General features: G+C 43.4%; 1 protein-coding gene across 1 annotated transcript in view; it reads right to left on the bottom strand.

The window, feature by feature from the left end:
• The window catches only part of LOC107110907 (glutamate receptor ionotropic, delta-2-like), a 1,200,243-nt gene that overhangs the window by 549,055 nt on the left and 629,524 nt on the right, over positions 1–21,664 (bottom strand). The window contains 2 exon segments of the mRNA XM_015411751.1: positions 13,691–13,756; positions 13,758–13,897. Of these exon segments, the coding sequence (XP_015267237.1) occupies positions 13,691–13,756; positions 13,758–13,897 (206 nt within the window).

The raw sequence follows: 21,664 nt of genomic DNA, 5'->3' as shown, positions 1-21,664 counted from the left end.
TGCTGGGCGTGGCCAACGTAGGAGCCATCCGGAACTCCGTTCCTGTGCGCTCCTGCCCAAAAATAGCCCTGGCTCTGAGACACCTTTGGGTAGTGAAGGGCGGGGTATAAATCCAATCTCTTCTTCTTCGAGCAACCGATCCATCATGCTTTATTCCTTTGGGAAGGTATTCAGCATAAAAAACACATGGCAGCATTAGGCCATGATGAATACTGCCATCAAGGTTTCATCATGGTTGGATGTGTCTGGATGTCTTGCACACCCCAGGTTCTCCCAAACTGAAATTGGGTACATGCTTTATTCTTACACCCAAATATTAACTTTTAAAGAGTATATCTGTAAGTATTACCTGCCTTCACCGAAGACCGCTCTTTATATTTCTGCTTGAACTGAATGCCCTAGTAATGCCTCCTGATGGGAAAGGCCCAACATACCATAAATCATAAAGAGACACAGTAGGGTTAGGGTTAGGTATCTGACAGGGGAAATTTACTCCTTCCTTTAAGCAAGAAGGGCCCACTTATTCAGTCTGGTGACTAAAGGAAGAATTTGAGAGTTATTGCAAAATGATCCTTTAAGCCTTAAACCCAATCTCAGCTATTGTGAAGGCAATCGAGTGGGTACCTCTTGACAAAGCCACAAAGCACAGCCAATGAAAAGAAAGAAAATTAGTTTATTATTAACAAAGATAACATACAATAGGACATATTGTACTGCATTAGTTGTAGTGAAAGAGGTACCAGTGATGCCAATAGACTCGGGAAAGGATAACACTCTTCCTCAAAGGAGTGCAGTAGAGAACAAAGAAAGATCTTGTACACGGTATTAATTAGCAAAGTCAATCCTTAAGTGGTTTAAGGAATGAAAGAGAAGTTAAAAGGGGGGCACAGTAAGTTTGAAAGACCTAATTTTTGCCTTCTAAAAAGACCTGTTGTCGCAACCACACTCTATCAAGATGCCATCAAGCAAGGAGTGCAAAAGACAGGCAGGGAATCCCATCCCATCCTCTCTCCACCAGATTTAAAAAGTGTCTGCACATGCACACAATGCACTTACCATGATTCTATAGTGGCAGACATTGGGAGCTACTCCAGGCTCAGCCACAGTGGTGGCCATTGGGAGTTATTCTGGGATGCTGGGAGATGCTCCAGGCTTGGTCAGAACAGTGAATGCCAGGAGACAGCTCCCAGACACCACTGCCACTGTGGTTAGAGGGATAGAGGGAATGCTTATTAAATCTGCAGATGATACTAAATTGGGAGGGGTAGCAAATATTGTAAAAGACAGGATACAGGATGATTTTGACAGGCTGAAAAACTGGACTAAAACAAATAGAATTTCAGTGGGGATAAATGTAAAGTTCTGCAATTAGGTAGGAAAAAACAAATGCATAATTATAGGATGGGGGAGACTTGTCTTGGCAGTAGTATGTGTGAAAAGGATCTAGGGGTCTTAGTAGACCATACACTGAACATGAGTCAGCAGTGTGATGCGGTAGCTAAAAAGGCAAACACAATTTTCATCTGTATCAACAGAAGTATAGTTTCCAGATCACATGAAATGATAGTACCACTTTACTCTGCTCTGCTTAGACCTCACGTAGAGTATTATGTTCAGTTTTAGGCACCACAATTTAAGAAGGATATAGACAAGCTGGAACGTGTCCAGAGGACGGCAATGAAGATGATGAGGGATCTGGAGACCAAGTTCTATGAAGAATGATTCAAGGAGCTGAGTATGTTTAGCCTGGAGAGGAGATGACTGAGAGGTGATATAATAACCATCTTCAAGTACTTGAAGGGCTGTCATACAGAGGATGGTATGGATTTGTTTTCTCTTTCCCCAGAAGACTGGACCAGAACCAATGGGTTGAAATTAAGTCAGAAGAGTTTTCGGTTAAACATTAGGAAAAACTTCCTGACAGTTAGAGAGGTTCTTCAGTGAAACAGGCTTCCGTGGGAGGTGGTGGGCTCTCCTTCTTTGGAGGTTTTCAAACAGAGGCTAGATGGCCATCTGACACCAATGCTGATTGTGTGAACTTAGGCAGATCATGAGAGGTAGGGAAGGAGGGGTTGTATCAGTGCTTAGTTCTTGTGGCCCTTTCTTACATGCCCAGGGAAATGCTGTTCATCAAGTTGGGGTTGGGAAGCAATTTATCTCCAGACCAGCTTGCTGGAGATCCTGGAGGCTTTTTGTCATCTTCTGGGTGTGGAACAGTGGTCACTGGGGGTGTGTGGAGGAGTTATTTGTGAATTTCCTGCATTGTGCAGGGGATTGGACTAGATGGACCTTGAAGTCCCTTCCAACTCTATGATTCTAGCCTCAGAGGTGGGTGGTGGGAACTGGAGCTGCATCAAACTCAGTGATGGGGGGAGACGGGATCCTCCCACAAGGCATGCAGCCCCTCCCCCTTGTAATTGCGAACTTCTAGCCCAAGTGCAAAAGATAAAATTCATGCCATGAGGCCATGCACCAGTGGGAGGGAGGTTCTGGCATATATGGGGCAATCTTCAGGTACACGTGCACAAAATCCAGCACATGCCCTGATAGTGTGGTGTTACCTTTGAAATGCACTGCAAACCCATGGAAAAAGGTCAGGTCTCTACCACCATACTCTCTGGGTGCAATTCAGCACTGATGCTTGGAGGTGTTGGTTAAGGTAATCAAAATGGTGTTTGAACTCTTGGAAGAGTTTGGCTGCCATTTTTCTTGCCATAGCAGCTCCCTCACAGGCTGACAAACCAACATCAAGCACTACAGGACTTCAGCTGAGATCAGAGCGGGTAGTACTGGGCAGGGGTCTTGTTGTAGAAAAAGAGCTGCCGGAGCTCATTAGCATAACTCATTAGCATAACTTATTTGCATATGCCACACCCCCTGACATCACCGGAAGTGACAGAAGGCCACACCCCCTGACATCACCGGAAGTGTGTCAGAAGGCCCGGCTACTTACCCTCCTGCTTCATCCTCATTCCCAAACGGAATGAGGATCGAAGCAGAGGGCGGGGGAAAGAAGGGGGCGGGGCTTCACCATGTGACCGCCCCGCCCCCTAGAGGTTCTCTTCCGGAGCTCCGTACCTGAGAGCTCCCCCCCAACTAGAGCCCTGGTACTGGGAATGCTGAGCAGAAGGGGAAGTATCTTTACAGATGAGAGGGGAGATATAAAATGGGATAGTAGGGGGGAAATTAAGGGAATGAGGTAGGGTAACATATGCCTGTGAAAGAGAAGGGGCAAAAAGGATGGACGGGAAAGAGGGGGCAAAGAATACGGATTTGGAGGCAAGTGCTGAGGAATGGAGTGAGGCAGTTTAAGGGTGAAATGAACCCTTGTGTGCTTACCAGAAGTCCATACTAGGAAGTTACAAAGGGTAGCTCTAGGAACTACCAGAAACTCTATTGTAAACCCAGAGAGTTTCCAGTTATTCTCCAAATTATTCTTTGTCACTTCTGGTAAGAACTGCCAGTTAGTACACAAGGCTGCATTTTTCCCCCTTGCAATGGGGGCGGGGGATCTCCCACCCACCACCAGGGTCACTGGATCTTCCCTTCCCAATCTCAGACCACAGTGAGGGGTTCGGTCAGTGAGACTACAGAATGGAACTACAAACACCACAGCCATCTGATCATATCCTTCCCTTTCTATTTCATTTCAGTCTTGGTTTCCTTTTCTGTCAAACCTTTCTTTAAGTAGTGGTGGCTTACATATATGAAAATCCTCTTGGCTAAAAACAATATCCACAATCCAGAGAAAGCACAGGCCCATGTACTGAATGATTTGTGCATGAAATCAGAACCAATGGATTAAAGCCAAAGGACATCTCGCATCTGTTGGATGACCTTGGGCAAGCCTCCTCCTCCTCCTCTTCTTCTAATATGACCCAAATATTCTTGTTTACTAGAAGGGAGCCTAAATTCTACCTGTCCATTGGAAATAATTATTCCTATTTAATTTGCTTTGGGGGAGGTGCTGATTTTTAAATATAGCTGTGTGAGTTGCATCTCTCAGGTTTTATCCTGCTCTCCCATCTCTGTCTGGGGAATGGGTATCTCTGGTATACATTTGGTTAGAGAGATGTGCAAGAATGCTAAGGAACTGTGAACTGCACAAGCTGAAGTTGGTGAGGTTCATTTTGAAGTGTTGATAACATACCAAAAGGACAATTATGTTTTACAAGCATATCTTTAGCCAGATACCATCCTGGCTTTTAAATCAAGCTATTGCAGAATAAATAAATACAGCATACGACAGGAGAAGAACAGCCTCCAGCAATAATCAGAGGGGGGGGCTGAGGGGGGCTGTTCAAGTAGAGCCAGTGATCCTTAATTTGAGGGAGTATAAAGCTTTCTGTTGCAAATATAGTAATTCTGTAGGATGTAACTTTTGTCTGGTTCTACTGCAAATCAGTGAGCAGCCAAGATTCTGAATAGCTTACATTAAAAAAACTAAGTAATTTTACAATTGTATGGCAGAAGATCATTGCAGCTTCTTAAACAACATATGCCATATGCACATCAGAAGCTGCCTTTTACTGAATCAGACCATTGGTCCATCAAGGTTAATATTCCCTACTCTGACTGGCAGCGGCTCTCAAGTGTCTTAGGCAGAGATCTTCCGTATCACCTGATCCTTTTAATGGGGATTGCCAGGGATTGAATCTGGGACTTTCTGCATGCCAAGCCGATGCTTTACCACTGAACCATCATCATGCAACTTACTGGAATGAAGGGAGTGAGCAAAAATGGTGATCTTCTGGACTTTGAATCTGTAAATCATACAGATAAATGAACTCTGTGGTAATTTCTAGAGTTACCAAGTGACCAGTTTCTAACTGGCTTGACTGGTTTTCAGCCTCTCAAATTAGCCGACAGATTAGGTTGCTGGGGGATGGATATTTTAAATATTTCCAGCCCTCCAACCACTCCCCACCACCACTTCCTTTACTGTTTTCTGTTACTGTTCTTTCACACATGTGGCAATAGCATTGGGAGGGGATGAAGGGAAGTCCCCTATACAATGCAGAATATTTAAAATGGATGAGACAGGATTGGGCAAAAGAGGATGCTGACGGTGGCAGAGCCAGCCGTAAATGAGTACAATGCTGCATTATATCTTGGACCAACTTGGGCTATTCTCAGCTGATGAGGCAGCAGTGTATACCACAGTGTGGCCTTGACCCAGTCTAATTACCCAGATAGCCCAATCAATGTCTACTGTGAAATGGTGTCAATGAAAGAATAGCAACACGGACAGCAGAGGGGAGAGAGCTGCAGCACAGCTGGCCCAGCCCATTAGGCCTTACACCAGCAGCAGCTGCAGAAGCTCAGCGCCTGCCCTCAGCACGATTGGTGTCCCAAGACCATCAATCACCTGCCCATATAACAGCATGCAGCCAAGCTGAAGAACCCAAGGAAGAAGATGGGAGGCAGCTGCCCACAGCAGTCCAGCAGACTGTTGGATGTGTGCTTAGGAGGAGAAGCCACAAGATGAATCACTCAGAATTCTCCTTTCCCAGGCCTCCCTACTTTTGGCCTAGCTACTTGCTTCTGAGGCCCTATTTGGTCTACAGCAGTGGTTCCCACTCCGTCTGATATGGTGACCCACAAGTCCAAGTTCACCTGGTATGGTGACTCACTTAAAAAACAAACAAACAAACTGATCATGCACAAATCAATAAACCTCCACAAGCCTGGGGCCCACTCTCGTGATGCTGGTCGATATCCACCGCTTGGGAAACACGATTCTATAGTTCTTGGGCTACACTCTTCTGCTTGCCCTGCCTTTCTTGTGATCTGAGCAGCCTTGCTAATGGCTGGTGGTGAAACCCTCAGGACCAGAATACCTGTGGCCAGGGAAATCAAAGATCTTTCTGGCTTCCCAGTCCCTGCCAGATTTCTCACTATTACCACCACAGCTAAAAAACCTGCAATACATTATAATATAGAGGAAACAGAATAGAAATGAACTAAGTTACTATGTATTATGGGTGAGGGGACAGGAAACATAGCCCTGCTTACCAGGAAATAATTAAAGAAGTGTTGGGGAGAGTCAGAGTTGCCACCTCTGAGTTGGGAATTTCCTGGAGATTCAGGGTGGAGTCTGGGGAGGGACCTCAGCAGGATTTAATCTCACAGAGTCCATCCTCCAAAGCATCCATTTTCTCCAGGGGAACTGATCTCTGTCATATGACAACCCTAGAGTCAGTGGCTCACTGTTTTGCAGGAAGAAGTTCCTATCTCAGTTCCTGACATCTCGAGTTAGGCTTCAGGCAGCAGGTATCGGGAAAGACCATTATCTGCCTGAGACCCTGGAGAGCTACTCCAAGTAAAAGTAGATAATACTGAGCAGGATAAGCCAGAAGCACAATTCGGTATAAGGCAGCACCATAGGTTCATAAGTATACTGGTAGGGCTAGACAGATAATACTATTTTAAAAAGAGGATCATTCTAAAATGGACACATTGCATTCCAGTAGATATTGTCAGTATACCATTCAAGTAGTTTGTTATTCTAACTCCAGGGAATATTGCGAACACAATGGAAAATGTAAATACAAAAATGCTGCAAAGCGTCTTAATGGGTTGCAAATGTATGCACATACACTCTAGTTCTCAAACACACACACACACACACAAACCTTTAATAAGGAATATATTAGTATCCACCGCTTTGCCCTAATACCTGTTTTACCTGGCTCTTAAAAAAAATAACTCCACCTGAATATTTTACAAGTTTATTTATTAAGTAGTTATTCACTTCTGAAGGATGCTGTGTACCTCATTTAAATACTTTAATCTATAGACCCTGGTACTACAGGATGGAAGATATTAGATATTTGAATTTTACAAGTTCATAGGGTGACGGGCGTGAAGAAAAAATGCACTGTTAATAGTGACAGTGTCACGTAGGGTTATATATGGTTTTAATTTCTCTGCCATGGCACAACAACAAATAAAATTGTCTAGGCAAAGGATAAAGGATATACACAAGATATATATATACATACATATACTTACACACACTGTTAGTTCCATAGATGCACCGTCTCATACATTTTTAGATATAAGGAAAGCATTAGCATTTCGTACTTTCAAATATGGCCACAAACTGCTCAAGATGTTTATTGCAGGACTAACATTAAGGTTTTCTCTCCACTGCTAAAAAAGTATACACGTGTTGTGGAGGGGGCCTAGAAATGGAGCTTAAACTTTTGACAGAATGTGAGTTGAGCACTTTGTGCAACACAACACGATCAGTAGTCTGGCTGATTACCAGTGCACGATTGACTTCACTACAAACCCCTTTATCTCATAACCTCCATAAACACTGCACACCTCTCTCCATTTGTCATACTTTGCAATCTGGTGATACAGACCAGTTGGAGTGTAAAATTGGATGTATTTTAGTTCTGGTTTTAATGATGTGGAGGTTTGTTGTTGGTTTTAATGGTTTTTAACGTGCAATTTTATTACGTACTTCTTAATTTGTTAGCCTCCTTGGTGATCCTTGCTGACTTGCATCTCCCCCCACACACTAGTTTTATCCTCATCAAGATACCAGAATACAGAGAATTACTACCTCTCCCTCGTTCTGTCTGAAAGTGGATAATTTTACAATATCAAATACTTACAACAACAAGGTGTATTCAGTTCAGAGACTGGTGTCTCTGAATACAACAACAAGGTGTATTCAGTCCAAATACACATTCCTAGGTACTATTACGGTGCAACCACATCATTGATTACTTATGTTGTTTTGCACAGTCTGTTGAATACCACACCTCAACTCACAATCTTTCAGAGTTTAATCTCTAATTCCAGGATTTCCCCACCTCCCCACAAGAAGTGCAAAGTTCTTTATTAGGGTTCCCATTTGTCTACTCATGGTGAGAGACCTCCAGCCAATTGTAGCCCTTGACTGCCGATGCTCAGCTGAGTGGCAGGCAGACACTGGGGCCAAAGGCTGGGGGATGATCATCCTGGGGATAATTTTTTAAAAAAAGAATGATAAATCCTTAGGCACTTACCAGAAGTTATCAACATAGACTTCTTGGTCATTGCTAGAACTACTCAAGTTGAAAGAGTAGCTCTAGCAACCCAGGAACTCTATGGTAATCTTTTTCATTTTTAATCTTCCCTCCTCTAGCCAGTTTGGTGTAGTGGTTAAGTGCCAGTTTGGTGTAGTGGTTAACAGCCAGTTTGGTGTAGTGGTTAAGTGCGTGGACTCTAATCTGGGAGAACCAGGTTTGATTCCCCACTCCTCCACTTGCACCTAGCTAGATGACCTTGGGCAAGTCATAGTTCTAATGAGAGCTGTTCTTGAAAAAAGAACAGTTTCTATCAGAGTTCTCTCAGTCCCACCTACCTCACAGGGTGACTGTTGTGGGGAGGGGAAGGGGAGGGACTTTGTAAGCCGCTCTGAGACTCCTTTGTGTAGTGAAGGGTGGGGTATAAATCCAATCTTTTCTTCTTCTTCTTCTAGCCTTCCTGCCAGTTACCAGGCCCTATCATTTAAACAACAGGACAGGACTCATCAAACAAGTGTTACCCATCAGACATTTAGGGCAGCTGAATAGGAGCTTAATACTTTTTTTTTTTTTTTGCAAAGCTTGGGACTGCAAAAAAGCACCAAGGGAGTTCTTAAAACCCTGGCAAGCTACATTATGCCAGTGTACAGTGTACTGTAGTGGTTAGAATGTCAGACCATCACTGTGGACACCCATGTACAACACAGACCCGTAGTTTTGCCACAGGCCCATAGTTACAGTGGAGCATTTCAGGGTTTGTTCAGTCGCACAGTCGAGTCCGACTCTTCGCGACCCCATGGACCAGATCACGCCAGGCCTTCCTGTCTTCCGCCGTCCTCTGAAGTTGGCTCAATTTCATGTTCGTTGCATTGATGACACTGTCTAACTATCTCATCCTTTGCCGTCCCCGTCTTCTTTGACCTTCAATCTTTCCCAGCATCAGGGTCTTCTCCAGTGAGTGCTCCCTTCTCATTTGGTGGCCAAAGTATTTGAGCTTCAGTTTCATTATCTGGCCTTCCAGGGTTTCAGGGTTCCGCCCCCTCAAATGTGAGGTATGCCCTGCAACAGCTGCTGCCCCTCTCCCCCTCCCTCCCCTCCTATGGCATTAAAAGGGCCCTCCATCTGTTCTTGCAGGAATGGAGGGAGGGGGCAGCTGCATGCCTTCCCTTGGAGTTCAACCGTGGGCAGCCCCCTCCTGAAAGAAAGAAAAATAAAGGGTTCCCTTTAAATGGTGTTTTTCAAGTGGAGGCTGCCAGCGCCTGAACTCCAAGCACCCCTCCCTTCTGCCCCACAAAATTTCCCCATGTCCCACCAACCCAAAATCTCTGGCTACAGGGCTGTTTTGCCATGAATCTCACTGGTGACCTTGGGATAGTCATTCTCTATCAGCATAACCCATAGCACAGGCTTGTCCTGAAGTTAAACAGTATTAGCATATGCATCAGCCTGAGTGCCCAGAATAATGGGTGGGATAAAAATCTAATAAAACTGGTGGGATGTATTATGTTTAGTGAGTCACAAGGTGACAAAGCCTGTCCAGGAGGTACAAAAGACTGCAAAAATATAATATTCTGGTAGTCTGTTTTTCCAGCAGTGAATATGTGCCCTCATCTATTCTATACCATTGGAGACAAGAGTCACAAAGAACATTAGGGAAACACAGGATTATAATCCTGTTCCCCGTAGGCTAAAGATCTGATTTCAAGTCTTAAACAACTACTTCTTTGTTTTAATTTCAATAACTTTCCATGTTATCAGACCAGCAAGATAGGAGCTGAATACGTGATTCTGAAGGAACAGCAACATAGCATGCAATCCAATATACAGAAGCGACAATTCAGCATTAGAAAGACAATCTAATATTCTCTTATTTCCTTTCTGGTATTTCTTCTTCTGATGCATCGACGTAATCTGAAAAGCTAAACCTGTGCTCTTAAATACTAATTTACTGATTCAACTGGCTTCCTTTGATTAATCAACTAAAGCTTTAAATTGGTTAACCAAACAATATAGCTTGCAGCCCTGTTTCTGAAAGTCCTGTCCCGTCTGTCCTAGTTTTCATGACCTGCTCTTAACTTCTTGAGCTAAACTGAATAAATGTGTCTACTCACATATGGGATTCTTTAACAACTATTTATCACCATGCCAGTAGCTATCTCCTATAATAATGTTTTACATATTTGTCATTTAGCTGGTATGGATGGGAAAGGTACTATTAGAACTCTGAAAATCATGACTAAGAATGACGGAAATGTTACTACACTGCTTGAAGAACCTGTTCTTGTATGGGATAGGTACATATGTGCCATCAAGTCACAACCAACTTATAGTGACCCCAACAAGAGGCTTCCAAGCAATGTTCCCTCTAAGCTGTGGAGTCTTGTGAGCAAAAATTCTACTTTGTGAGCTACTGGCATTAAAGTTGTGAGCACGTGATTTGCCTACTGCATAAATCAGTTTGCTCTGGAGCCCTCCTTCCTGAGCTGAGACAAAAATGTGTTAGCCGGAGGCTAAAAAACTGTGAGCTAGCTCACACTAACTCAGCTTAGAGGGAACACTGCTTCCAAGGCAAGTGAGAAGCAGAGTTGTTTTGCCAGTGCCTTTAGAGTTGTTTTTGGTGGTCCATCCAAGTACCAACCCTGCTTAGTTTCTGAAATCTGATGAGACTGGGCTATACCATGCTACCTTCCCTCCTGTCTCACATGAACAGAAATGTCAAAATGCCTCATCTTTTTTCCACAAAGAAGCTGTAAGGAAGAGACCTCTCAATACTGAGAAAAGGACTATTGTAATATCATCTGCCAGAAGACCAGTATATTACCTCTGCCTTCCCAACAAATTGCATATTGAAAATTTTGAGCACACAATGGTAGGCAGAGCCACACAGCAGAATTCAGAACATTCCCACCATTCGGTAGGCGTCTTGCTAGTACCAAAGTTACTAATGATTCTAGTATGATTTTAATCATCCATATGGGAGCTCACTGACGCGGAGGCATTGAGACCAGAACTCAGGAGCAGAGCTATGAGCAGCAGTCACAATGTTTTGCACCTAATTAAAATAGCCAAGTTTACTGTTTCTTACATTTTTCATTAAATGATGTGGACACAATTTTCTCATATGGCCCCTTCCAGTAACCTGATATTTAATCTCTCTCTCTCTCTCTTTCTCTCTCTCTCTTTAAAAAAGCCAATAAAGTACAACTGTAAAATAAATGTGAAGGAATATATCAGACAGGTAATTAAAGCAGACGATAACCATAAAAACTAATGAGTTTTGAAGCAAATTATGTTATAGTTTCTGAATATCTTACTCATTAGAATACAAGCATACTCTCCTGTGGATGCCGGCATATGAACCTTGTATTCATAATATGTTATGTAATAAGCTGTTTTTATTGGAAAAAAAATTCCAGGTTTATTCCAGCATATAGAATCTTAGAATCACAGAGTTGGAAGGGGCTATACAGGCCATCTAGAAACCCCCTGCTCAAATATATTTATTTAAAATAACATTTAAGATAAACATATATATGTGCATTTATCTAGCTATCTCTATATATGAATGGATATGTGCCACTGGGTTGCAACCAACTCATGGTGACCCCAGGACCACTGGGGCAAGAGATGAGCAGAGATGGTTTGCCACTGACTTCTTCTACATAGCAACCCCAGTCTTCCTTGGTGGTCTCCAATCCAAGTATTAACCAGGGCCAACCTAGCTTAGCATCCCAGATCTGATGAGCTCAGGCTAAACTGAGCTATTTGGGCTGCTACCTCCATATTTACCTACATCTATATGTGGTCTATTGTAGCAGAGTACATCTGTCGCAACTTAGAACAGCCAAGGGCTGGTACTTATGGTGATAGACATATCCACACAACAGGACCATTAATAGCTATCATTCAGAGTTCTGCAATGTCAAAGGAACCCCAACATTTACTGAACAAGTAGTTATTTTACAAAAATATTTGGGGGTAAAAAGAAAAGAACTCAAACAATTGAATAGTGATGACTGTGCATGCACAGATAAACTGCCAGAGCTGCATTTTAGAATGCTAATGGCAATCCAAAATGGTACAGGAGGAGGAAGATGAGCAAATGGCAGCAGAAGTGGCCAGTGGGGGGGATGTGGAAATGGTGGCAGCAGGAGAGGGAACCAGCACTACAGGAAGGAGGAAGGAAATAGAATTTCTCCTTTCCTGAGGGTCCTTGTGGGTCCCCATGTGTATGAGTGTGCGGCGGCGGGGGGGGGACACAATCATACTTGCAACTCATTCTAGCCTGGAACATGACCATCTAGCTTGACATGGTCTATCTGGCCACCTGGATCCCTCCCCCTGAAGTCAACTTGCAAACTCCAGTGGGTACCAAATGCTGCACCTTGGTTACTATCAGGAGCTAAAGAGAGCTTGCATATTAATTCCATTCTGCAGTCACTCCATTGGTTGCACATTAGCTATCAGGCTCAATTCAAGGGATTGGTTATCACATACAAAGCCCTTCATGACCCTTGTACCTTCTATGTGCAGGGTCATCTTTCCCTCTGTGCTGTACCATGACAGCTTAACTTATCGGAGAAAGACCTCCTACAGGTACCACCCTGTAAATGGGCAAAATCAACAGCTGTCCATACATGTGCATTCTCTGTTGGGGCTCCCACCTTATGAACTGGATTGCTTAATTAGGTTAGGAAGGCTCCTATTATCTTGGCTTTCCACAAATGATGCAAAACTGAATTATTCAGTAGGGCTTTTTAATACAGGTCTGCACTTAAGAAATGTTTCAGGAAGATGCTTTGATAAAGGCATAGAGAATGTGGAGTAATCTGCTATACACAGTACATACTGGAGGCCCTCCCAAATCCTGATGAGGGAATTGGTGGAAATCAGTGCAGCCTTACTTATGAGTATCAACACCTTTTCTTTTTACAAAATAAACACTGACTGTAAATATAATTCTACTATGTAATTCCTGCACTGTTTAACACGATGTGTTAATGCTTAAGCCAGGGACCCCAACCATGTTGAGTTTCTAAGGACCTTTGGAATTCTGACTCAGTATGGCAGGCGCAGCCACAAAATGGCTGCTGCAGGAGACTCAGCCAGCCACAAAATGGTTGCCACAGCTGGCTTTCAGTCACACAGTGAATATCCTTGAACTGTAGTGGTAGCTGCTGCCAAAACAATATTTTCAAAAAACCTGCACAGCCATTCAAATCTCCAGTGGCTGGCCAGAAGCACCACTGGGCAACAGTTCCACCTGGCCCTGCCCATTTTTCTAAAAAAACAACTGGCAGGCACCAGAAAAGATGTCATTGGGTGCCATGATGTGGAGAACCCTGGCTTAAACTTTGTTTTGGCTCCATTTTCAGATTTCTTCAATCCAAAACGTATTGCTTTTTTATTGGATGTCCCATCCTATCGATTGGTTTGACTAACCCTGTGTAATCTGCCTTGAGTCTCAGTGAGAAAGGCAGACTATAAATAGCATAAACAAACAAATAAATAAATAAAACTACCACAGATAGGAAAGATAGGTAAATTGGTATGAAATCTTCTTTAAATAACTACAACACAGAAATTTTAATCGAAATATGGATAACCTGAGAAAGAAACCTGAGTTTAAGGAAGAAGGTGGATTGTTGGGTGGTGATCACACTTACCTCAGCAATGAAAGACTTGGCTGTTGATGGGTTCATTACCAGAATGGCCCGCCTCAGAGAGTCCCGGGATTCGGTTCAGTTCCTCTATCCACATGGTGGCAAAGAGCCCTGTGATCATTTTATTGATGTTGTTCTCTACCTTCTGCAGTGCTACATCCATTCCCTGCTGAGATACTTTGTCCAAAAACTCTTGTATGCCACGGATATCTGGGAACATCAAAGGACCATCAAAATGCTAATTAGCATATAGAAAGAATACAAAACTTTATTTGGAAAAAAGGTATTCTGCCTCATGTCAAGCAACTACCCCCCTGAAGGCCACATTAACTTAATATTCATTGGAATTGTTCCTCAGCTATGCTCATGACATGTCCTAAAGTGCTAATTTGTGAGAAGGAATTTTTATGCACTAGATGGTTCCTTTCAAAACAATTGAAAATGATATTTAATTATTCTTGGTTGCCTTCCTCTTTTGCTCATCATGTTCCAGATTCTGACTAAACCTACGGAGCTCCAAAAACAGGTTTTTCTCATTAAATAACACCTGCAGAGAAGAGGGCAATAAGCTATCAAAATGTAACATACAAATGCTTTTATTTGCCTCCTTAGAGACAGCCTGGAAATCACACTATAAGAATAATACACCTGTCATCAGTTGGACTAGGCAGTTTAACTCAATAATGAGAAAATTTAGCAACAAGGACAGCCATATCAGCCACTTCTGATAAACAAATGATGGTTTGGAAAGAGGAAGCCAGAGAGAGTGAAGGCCCAACCTAGGAGACCTAAAAGAAGCCCTTGAAGAATGTCCCTGAGGGAAAATTTCCACACTGAGTCCTGAAGCAGGCAAAGGGCTATAATATCCATTTACACACCAGAATAGTCAGTGTGAGGAAAAGTGCAGAGAAGGACTAGGGTAAGCTCCAGGGTCACAACCTATCGTCCCTTCAGCCACCTCTTTATCCTTATATTGGAGGCAGTTACCCCCTCCTTATCTCCTCTTCTCCCACAAAGCTTGTATCCAACCACAATCTGAAGCCTTAAGGGAAGGCAGCAATTTCTGACAATTCCCTCCTCACATTACAGGCCTCCCTGCACACACTTTGCTGTTCTATTGAACCTCAGGAACAAAATTTCAGAGAGCTCAGTGGGTGGCAGCAGGAGGGGGTATCAGTAATGTGCATACACATGCAAGTGAAACTGCCTTATACTGAATCACACCATTGTTCCACGAAGATCAGTATTGTCTACTCAGACTGGTAGCAGCTCTCCATGGTGTCAAGTACAGGCTGTCTGTATCACCTAGTATCTGGTCAATTCTCCTGGAGATGCTGGGGATTGAACCTGAGACCTTCTGCATGCCAAGCCGATTCTCTACCTACTGAGCCATGGCCCCTCCCAAATCACAGTGTTCCGTGTTGTTGGATATGGGGGCCACTATCTGGTTCTAGTAATAATAAAAATGGTGGTATGTGGCCATGTGACCTGACCTGGATGGCCAAGGCAAGCCCGATCTCATCAGATCTGGGAAGATAAGCAAGGTTAGTATTTGAATGGGAGACCACCAAGGTATTTCAAGTTTGCTATGCAGAGGAAGGCAATGGCAAACTACCTCTGTTCATCTCTTGCCTTGAAAACCCTACAGGGTCACCCTAAGTCAAAGGCAACTTGATGGCACTTTACACACACACACACATACATACATACATTCTCTCTCTCTCTCTCTCTCTCTCTCTCTCTCACACACACACACACACACACACACACACACAGAGTCATGTATATAATATATAATGGAAGTTAAGAACTTACATTGGAATAACAGTAAAGCTAGTTCCTGTCCATGCTAATATAAAAGAGTGGGCATTTTTTCATGCAGCCAAAGCAAAAAGTATGAACCCTATCTGAATGGCACAGGAGCGCCCAGTGTTGTGTGAAGTTGATCTGGGTCTGAACTACCATGGATCACTGAGAGTCCCTTGTAGGCTGTTCTAAATTTCTACAGGAAGATGCACCCATGTTATGTATCAATAAATGACTATAGTCTCTAAACAATGAATTATGAGGTTAAACCAGTATTTTTCAGTCTGTGTTCTGGGAAATAATGGAGTTCCTGCAAAACATGTCAGCATTTTATCCCACCTTTGCTCCCTCATTTGAGCTTCACAACAACCCCTCACCCATGTTAGGTGAAGACAGACTGGTTCAAGATAATTTATTGAGGCTCATGGCTGAATTGTGATTTGAACCCAAGTCTCCACAGTCTTAGTCTGAGACTCTCCCCATTGTACCACACTGATTTCTCATTGGGTTTTCAATGAGAAGAGTAATCATATCCCAGAAGGCAGCTGCTCGCCATCACCAGTCTTCCCCAGCAAACTAGAATTGCAAGGGACATAACAGGCAGTAATGTTCTTTATTATTATTTTAACAATAAGGGAAATCCAGTGGTGGAACTGGTTACTCAGGGATGTTGTGGGTTTTCCTTTCTTGGAAATGTTTTAAGCGGAGGTTGGACAATTATTTCTCAGAAATGCTTTAGGTCATCCTACATGGTACAGGGGGTTGTACTGGATGGTCTTTAGGCCCCTTCCAACTTTTAATTCTATTCCCCCCCTAATTTTTAATTCTAGTTTTCTGTCCATGACTGGAGAAGACCCTGATGCTGGGAAAGATTGAAGGTCAAAGAAGATGGGGATGGCAAAGGAAGAAATGGTTAGACAGTGTCATCGATGCAACGAACATGAAATTGAGCAAACTTCAGAGGACGGCGGAAGACAGGAAGGCCTGGCGTGATCTGGTCCATGGGGTCACGGAGAGTCGGACTCGACTGTGCGACTGAACAACAACAATAAAAAGAGCTAGGCTGTTTATTTGCCTATTTGAGGTATTTTCCCTTGCATTACCACTTTTAAAAAGTAGCCTCCAAGGCAATGTTCAAACATTCTGCCACAAAGTACTGTTCTTCACATTAGTTACTCTGATGAGGAGGGCTGCCAACTCTGGGTTGGGAAATACCTGGATAGTTTGGGGTGGATCCTGTGGAATGTGGGGTTTGGGTAAGGGAGGGACTTCAGTTGGGTGTAATGCCATAGAGTCTACCTTCCAAAGCAGGCATTTTCTCTGGGAGAGCTCTGTCACCTGGAGATCAGTTGTAATCCCATGAGATCTCCAGCCACCACGGGGAGGTTTGGCAGCCCTACTCCAAGGCAGTGTTCAAACACTCTACCTTGAGGTACTTTTCTCCTCATTAGTTACTCTGATGAGGAATCCCTGAGCATCTACCACGGGGGCCCTGCAGGATGCAGAGAATGACAGGGTATGCTATACGGTTCACATTTGGTTCAAGCAGGATTTTTAAAAAGAAGAAGTCTGAAATAAATAAATAAATGCCAGTAGATTAGGAAAGATAATGGATGATCACCACCTGCAATTTGCAGATCTGATTTAAAATAAAATATAGTAATGAGCCAGAGCCCAAGGGAGGCAATGGACTTTACTTGAGGAATCAAGGGATGTAATTGCTGTATTTAGACCTAGATAGCAAGTTTGAAGCAGTACTAAGTGCTAAAAGATGGTTTAACACTGCTAAAATGTGTGCTCATTCTAAAAATATACTTCCAAAAGATAGTCAGTGATGCTTAATTGCAGCTCCTATTTAATGTCTAAATCAGGGAAATTAAATTCAGCCTAATCAGTGCTGTTAGAGGTCTTTTTGGCACTTCAAGGCCAATTTAAAAAGCAACACAATTATCTGAACTGCTGTAAATGTGCCTGATTTTAAGTGCACCATAAAAATATATGCTCTTGCTTTAACCCCGATATATATGTATGTGTGTGTGTACATATATTTATAAATGCAGTCTTGGGGAACAAACAGTTTGAAAGGTAAAAAGTAGGACCAGTTGAGCTCTTGAAGGGACATAAGAATGTTCCAGTTTATATTCCAGCAAAGCCCTGTTCAGAAGTTACAGTGTATCCATGTAGAATCCATGCACAGTATATACTTGATTTTTAAAATATTATGTGTTGAGTAACTCTCATGTTACATCCAAACTGAATGTGTGACGGAAACTCCACATTTGAAACTGCACACTTATCCCTGATTTCATTTATACGGTCAGTTTGTGTCGGCTCTTTATGCATATTCATGTAGGTTGTATATGTGTTCACTGTAACGTGAACAAGGCTATCGATTGCCATCAAATTCAGTCAGAGCAAGTCAGAGAAAATTAAGAGACAAATGTATGCTTAAAAGGACAGGTGTAGCAAAGTAGATAAGAGATTTATGGAGTGATCTTAAGCAAGTCTGACTCAGACATGTGTCCAATTTTATTCAGTGGGGCTTTCTCTCTGGAACGTTTTCTCAGGATTACAGCCGCTACTGGGTTGGATCCATATTAAGTGGGCAATTTCCATCAGTGCAGACCCCATCTCATATTGCTCCTCAGGGTCAGGTATCACCCAGTGGAAGCATTTTGTGGATATCAATGGGCTGAGGTAGGAGAGAGGAGCCAGGGAAGTCCTGCTTTGCTGATGGAAAGAGCATAATCCTAAACCGATCTACTCGTAATCCAGGTCTATTCAATGGGGATTATCCTCTGTAAACTACAAAATGAGGTCACTAGGTCACCTCGGGCAAGTCACATTTAGCCTTAGTCTCACGCCAACCTTGATTAGGGAGGGGACGGGCTCAGTGTAAGAACCTCTGCTGTGCATGCAGAAGATCCCAGGTTCAATCCCCAGCATCTCCAGTTAAAAAGATCAGGAAGCAGGTGATGTGAAAGACTTCTACTTGAAATCCTGGATACCCATTGCCAGTCTGAGTAGAGAGTATGAATTTTGAAGGACAAATGGTCTGATTCAGTATACGGCAGCTTCATGTGTGTTTATTTCCTGTGTTGCTCTATGAGTGAGAACTCTAGATCACCTGAGGCATACAACTATTCCTCAGCACTCCATCTACAGAGCTTGGAGGCAAGTGGCAAGAGGTGGAAATATGCATGAGTATGGAAACAGATGTACTTAAGACTTATGTTATGGAACTGTTATGGAACTGTTGGGAGCCAGGCCGGGGATGGCATGGGCTGCGCCATCAGAGCATGGAAAGAAGGCAAGGGCACTAACTAAAGCAGCATAGTCAAGGTCCAGTCCAAGGTCAAAGCACAGAGTCAACAGCTGTCAGCAGTCTGGTCCAAGGGTCAGTCTATACAACAAGGCCTGGAAGCCGAGAGAATGCTGAGAAGGAGTTGGAATGTCCCTAGAGGGCTGAGGAGAAACAACGGAGGAGAGGAGCAAATGCTTCTTGCGTCCGCTGTCGACCACTGGCATTGGGTCAGAAGGTGTGCACCTTGTTGTCTCTCCTGTAGCTCTACCCTGAGCCTCCGTCTGCAACATTCTAAGGATGTGGGCGAGTTTCACCTGTTGAATAGGGGCTAAAGGGTGTTGGTGGCTCTGCACCAGCTGTTGGTTGTGAACCCTGACAAGCCTGAAGCTCATGTTCCTTGCTGGTTACGTGGGGCTCCTCTTTTCCTGAGGAGTCCTCGCTATTGCCGAGTCCTGGCTGGCCCATGACAAGAACACCACGGATTTCTTAGCCCTTGGGCTTGACCCAGAGCTCTGTTAATTGTGCTCCGTTTCATCCTTATGTCTTTTGCTGTTGAAGACAAATAGGGTTGCCAAGTCCTTTGGACCTGCCGATGGGGGATGGGGAGTAAACTTACTGGGAGTGGGGAGGAACACTGAAAATAAATGCAATGTGCCTACGTGACCTGGAAGTGACATAGGCATGTCAGGGACATGACGCTCTGGTTTTGGGCAAAACTCTATGGTAGAATTAGCTTCTACCATAGAATTTTGCCCAAAAACCAGAGCATTGCCCTCTGATATCCGAGATGTGCTTATGTCACTTCTGGGTCTTGTAAGCATGTCACATTTAATTTAGGCATTCTTCCATGTTTGGGGGGGTAATTTCCCCCCGCCAGCCAGGCCACTGGTGGAGAGGTGGGCCCCAAAAGTGGGGGACCCCCCACTAGGGGTCTGGCATCCCTAGACACAAATGTTTGAGGATCTGTAAGCAACCAGAAAGGTTTCCTGCTGGCATTTCCAGGAGTTGGAACTATGACATATAAATCTAGTGTGTTGCAGAAGTGAGCTCAAAGGTGAGAGTATATGTGATTGAGAAGACTCAGTCATCCAATTTGACTGTAGTTTTCATTGGCTTACTGGCCTACTTCGGAGGGGGGAATGTTTATTGTTTTAAATGATTAGTTTGGTTTAACCTAGCTGGCTAAATGATGTGCAAAGGTTTTCCAAGTCAAGATCTTGCTAGGTCTGGCTATCACAGGAACCAGGGCTATTTTTGGGCAGGAACGCACAGGAACAGAGTTCCGGCTGGCTCCTGAGTTGGCTACGCCCAGCAGGAACTCATTAGCATAATAGGCCACACCCAATAGCAGAAACTCATTAGGATTGGCTACATTAGGGGTGTGTGGCCTAACATGCAAAGGAGTTCCTGCTACAAAAAAAGTCCTGGGTTTTGACAACAAACAAGGTAAACAGAATAAGAAGGGAAAGGTGGGTGTGGCTGGATGACCACACTTCTGGTAACATGTGGCCTAATGTGCTAATGAGCGGTGCTGTCAGGGTGTGGCCTAATATGCTAATAAGTTTTGCTGTTCAGTGTGGCGTATTATCCTAATGAGTTCCTGCTGGGCTTTTTCTACAAAAAGAGCTCTGACAGGAACTGTGTAACTGACAGCAGTGAAAATGAAGCTTGGACTTAATATATGCTTGATCTGACCAGTTAGTTAGGTTGCCAGGTGGAAACATATTTCTTGTCTATAAATACCTCACAATCATGATTGCAAAGTCAAAGCCAGGACACTCAAATCAAAGCCAGCCTGGAATCAGAAGGTGATGTTAGCCAAAGTTCTAAAACTCTACAGCATAAGGCTGCCAAACTCCCAGTGTGGGTTGTAGATCTCCAGGAATTACAACTGCTCTCCAGATGGCAGGTATCAGTTCCCCTGGAGAAAATTGTAGCTTTGGAGGGTGGACTCTATGGTATTATACCCTATAGAAGCCCCTCCCTTCCTGAAGCCCTGCCTTCTCTAGACTCCCTCCCCAAATCTCCAGAAATTTTGGAACCTGGAGTCAGCAACCCTACTACAGCAGCACCACTGCAGCAGACTAAGGGGATTCTGCACTATTTTCCAAGCAGGGAATGAGTTGTTTACAGACTGCTATGAGACTTGCTTGGACTTACACCAACTTTTTACCTTCATACACTGACACCTCTTAATATAAGCAACAGTTCACCGAGAGCACAAACCCACAGACAAGCCCTGAAGAAATGAATGGTAGCCATGGAAGAACTCAGTTAATTTTAACATGATAATAGCCCATTGGATGCCACTCGTTATTTTTTTCCACCCCTAGCTGTTATTTTCTTGCTGTTAAAGCCTGCCATCCAAGGGAAAATCAGACATTTCAGATGATCTATCATTGGTTGTGAAAAATGACTAGGCAATGATAGCCAGTGAACAACCATGAGGCTCAAACATGTTCATCCAAATTTCTGAAAAACGAATACACAGTACACAAACAAGTCAGTCTGCATTTGCAATGAATAATCTGACCAGCTCTGGAGGAGGAGATTATACTCCTTGATAAGGACAGCAGAACACAGCCAAAGTCTTCTCTGGTTTTTCTAAGCTTTATGGAAAACTACAAAAAATAAATGGTAGGCAACAGTTACCAACATAGTAATTCAACTATACTGCCCTCAAACTATCACGAAGAAATGTCACTATATAAACCACAGAACATTGTCCTTCCCTGTTCTGCTTTTGGAAATATCACATCATTCACTTATAGGGGAAATAAGGTCTGGAAATATTCAGTGGATGATTTACACAAAAGACTGCTTTGTTTCCACCACTGATGGGGCAAGCAGTTGTGGTAACAAATGGC

This window comes from Gekko japonicus, unplaced genomic scaffold, assembly GCF_001447785.1.
Source record: "Gekko japonicus isolate JY-2015 unplaced genomic scaffold, Gekko_japonicus_V1.1 scaffold229, whole genome shotgun sequence".
NCBI lineage: Eukaryota > Metazoa > Chordata > Lepidosauria > Squamata > Gekkonidae > Gekko > Gekko japonicus.
The sequence above is the reverse complement of the archived record's forward strand: the minus strand, read 5'-3'. Positions and strand labels throughout refer to the sequence as shown.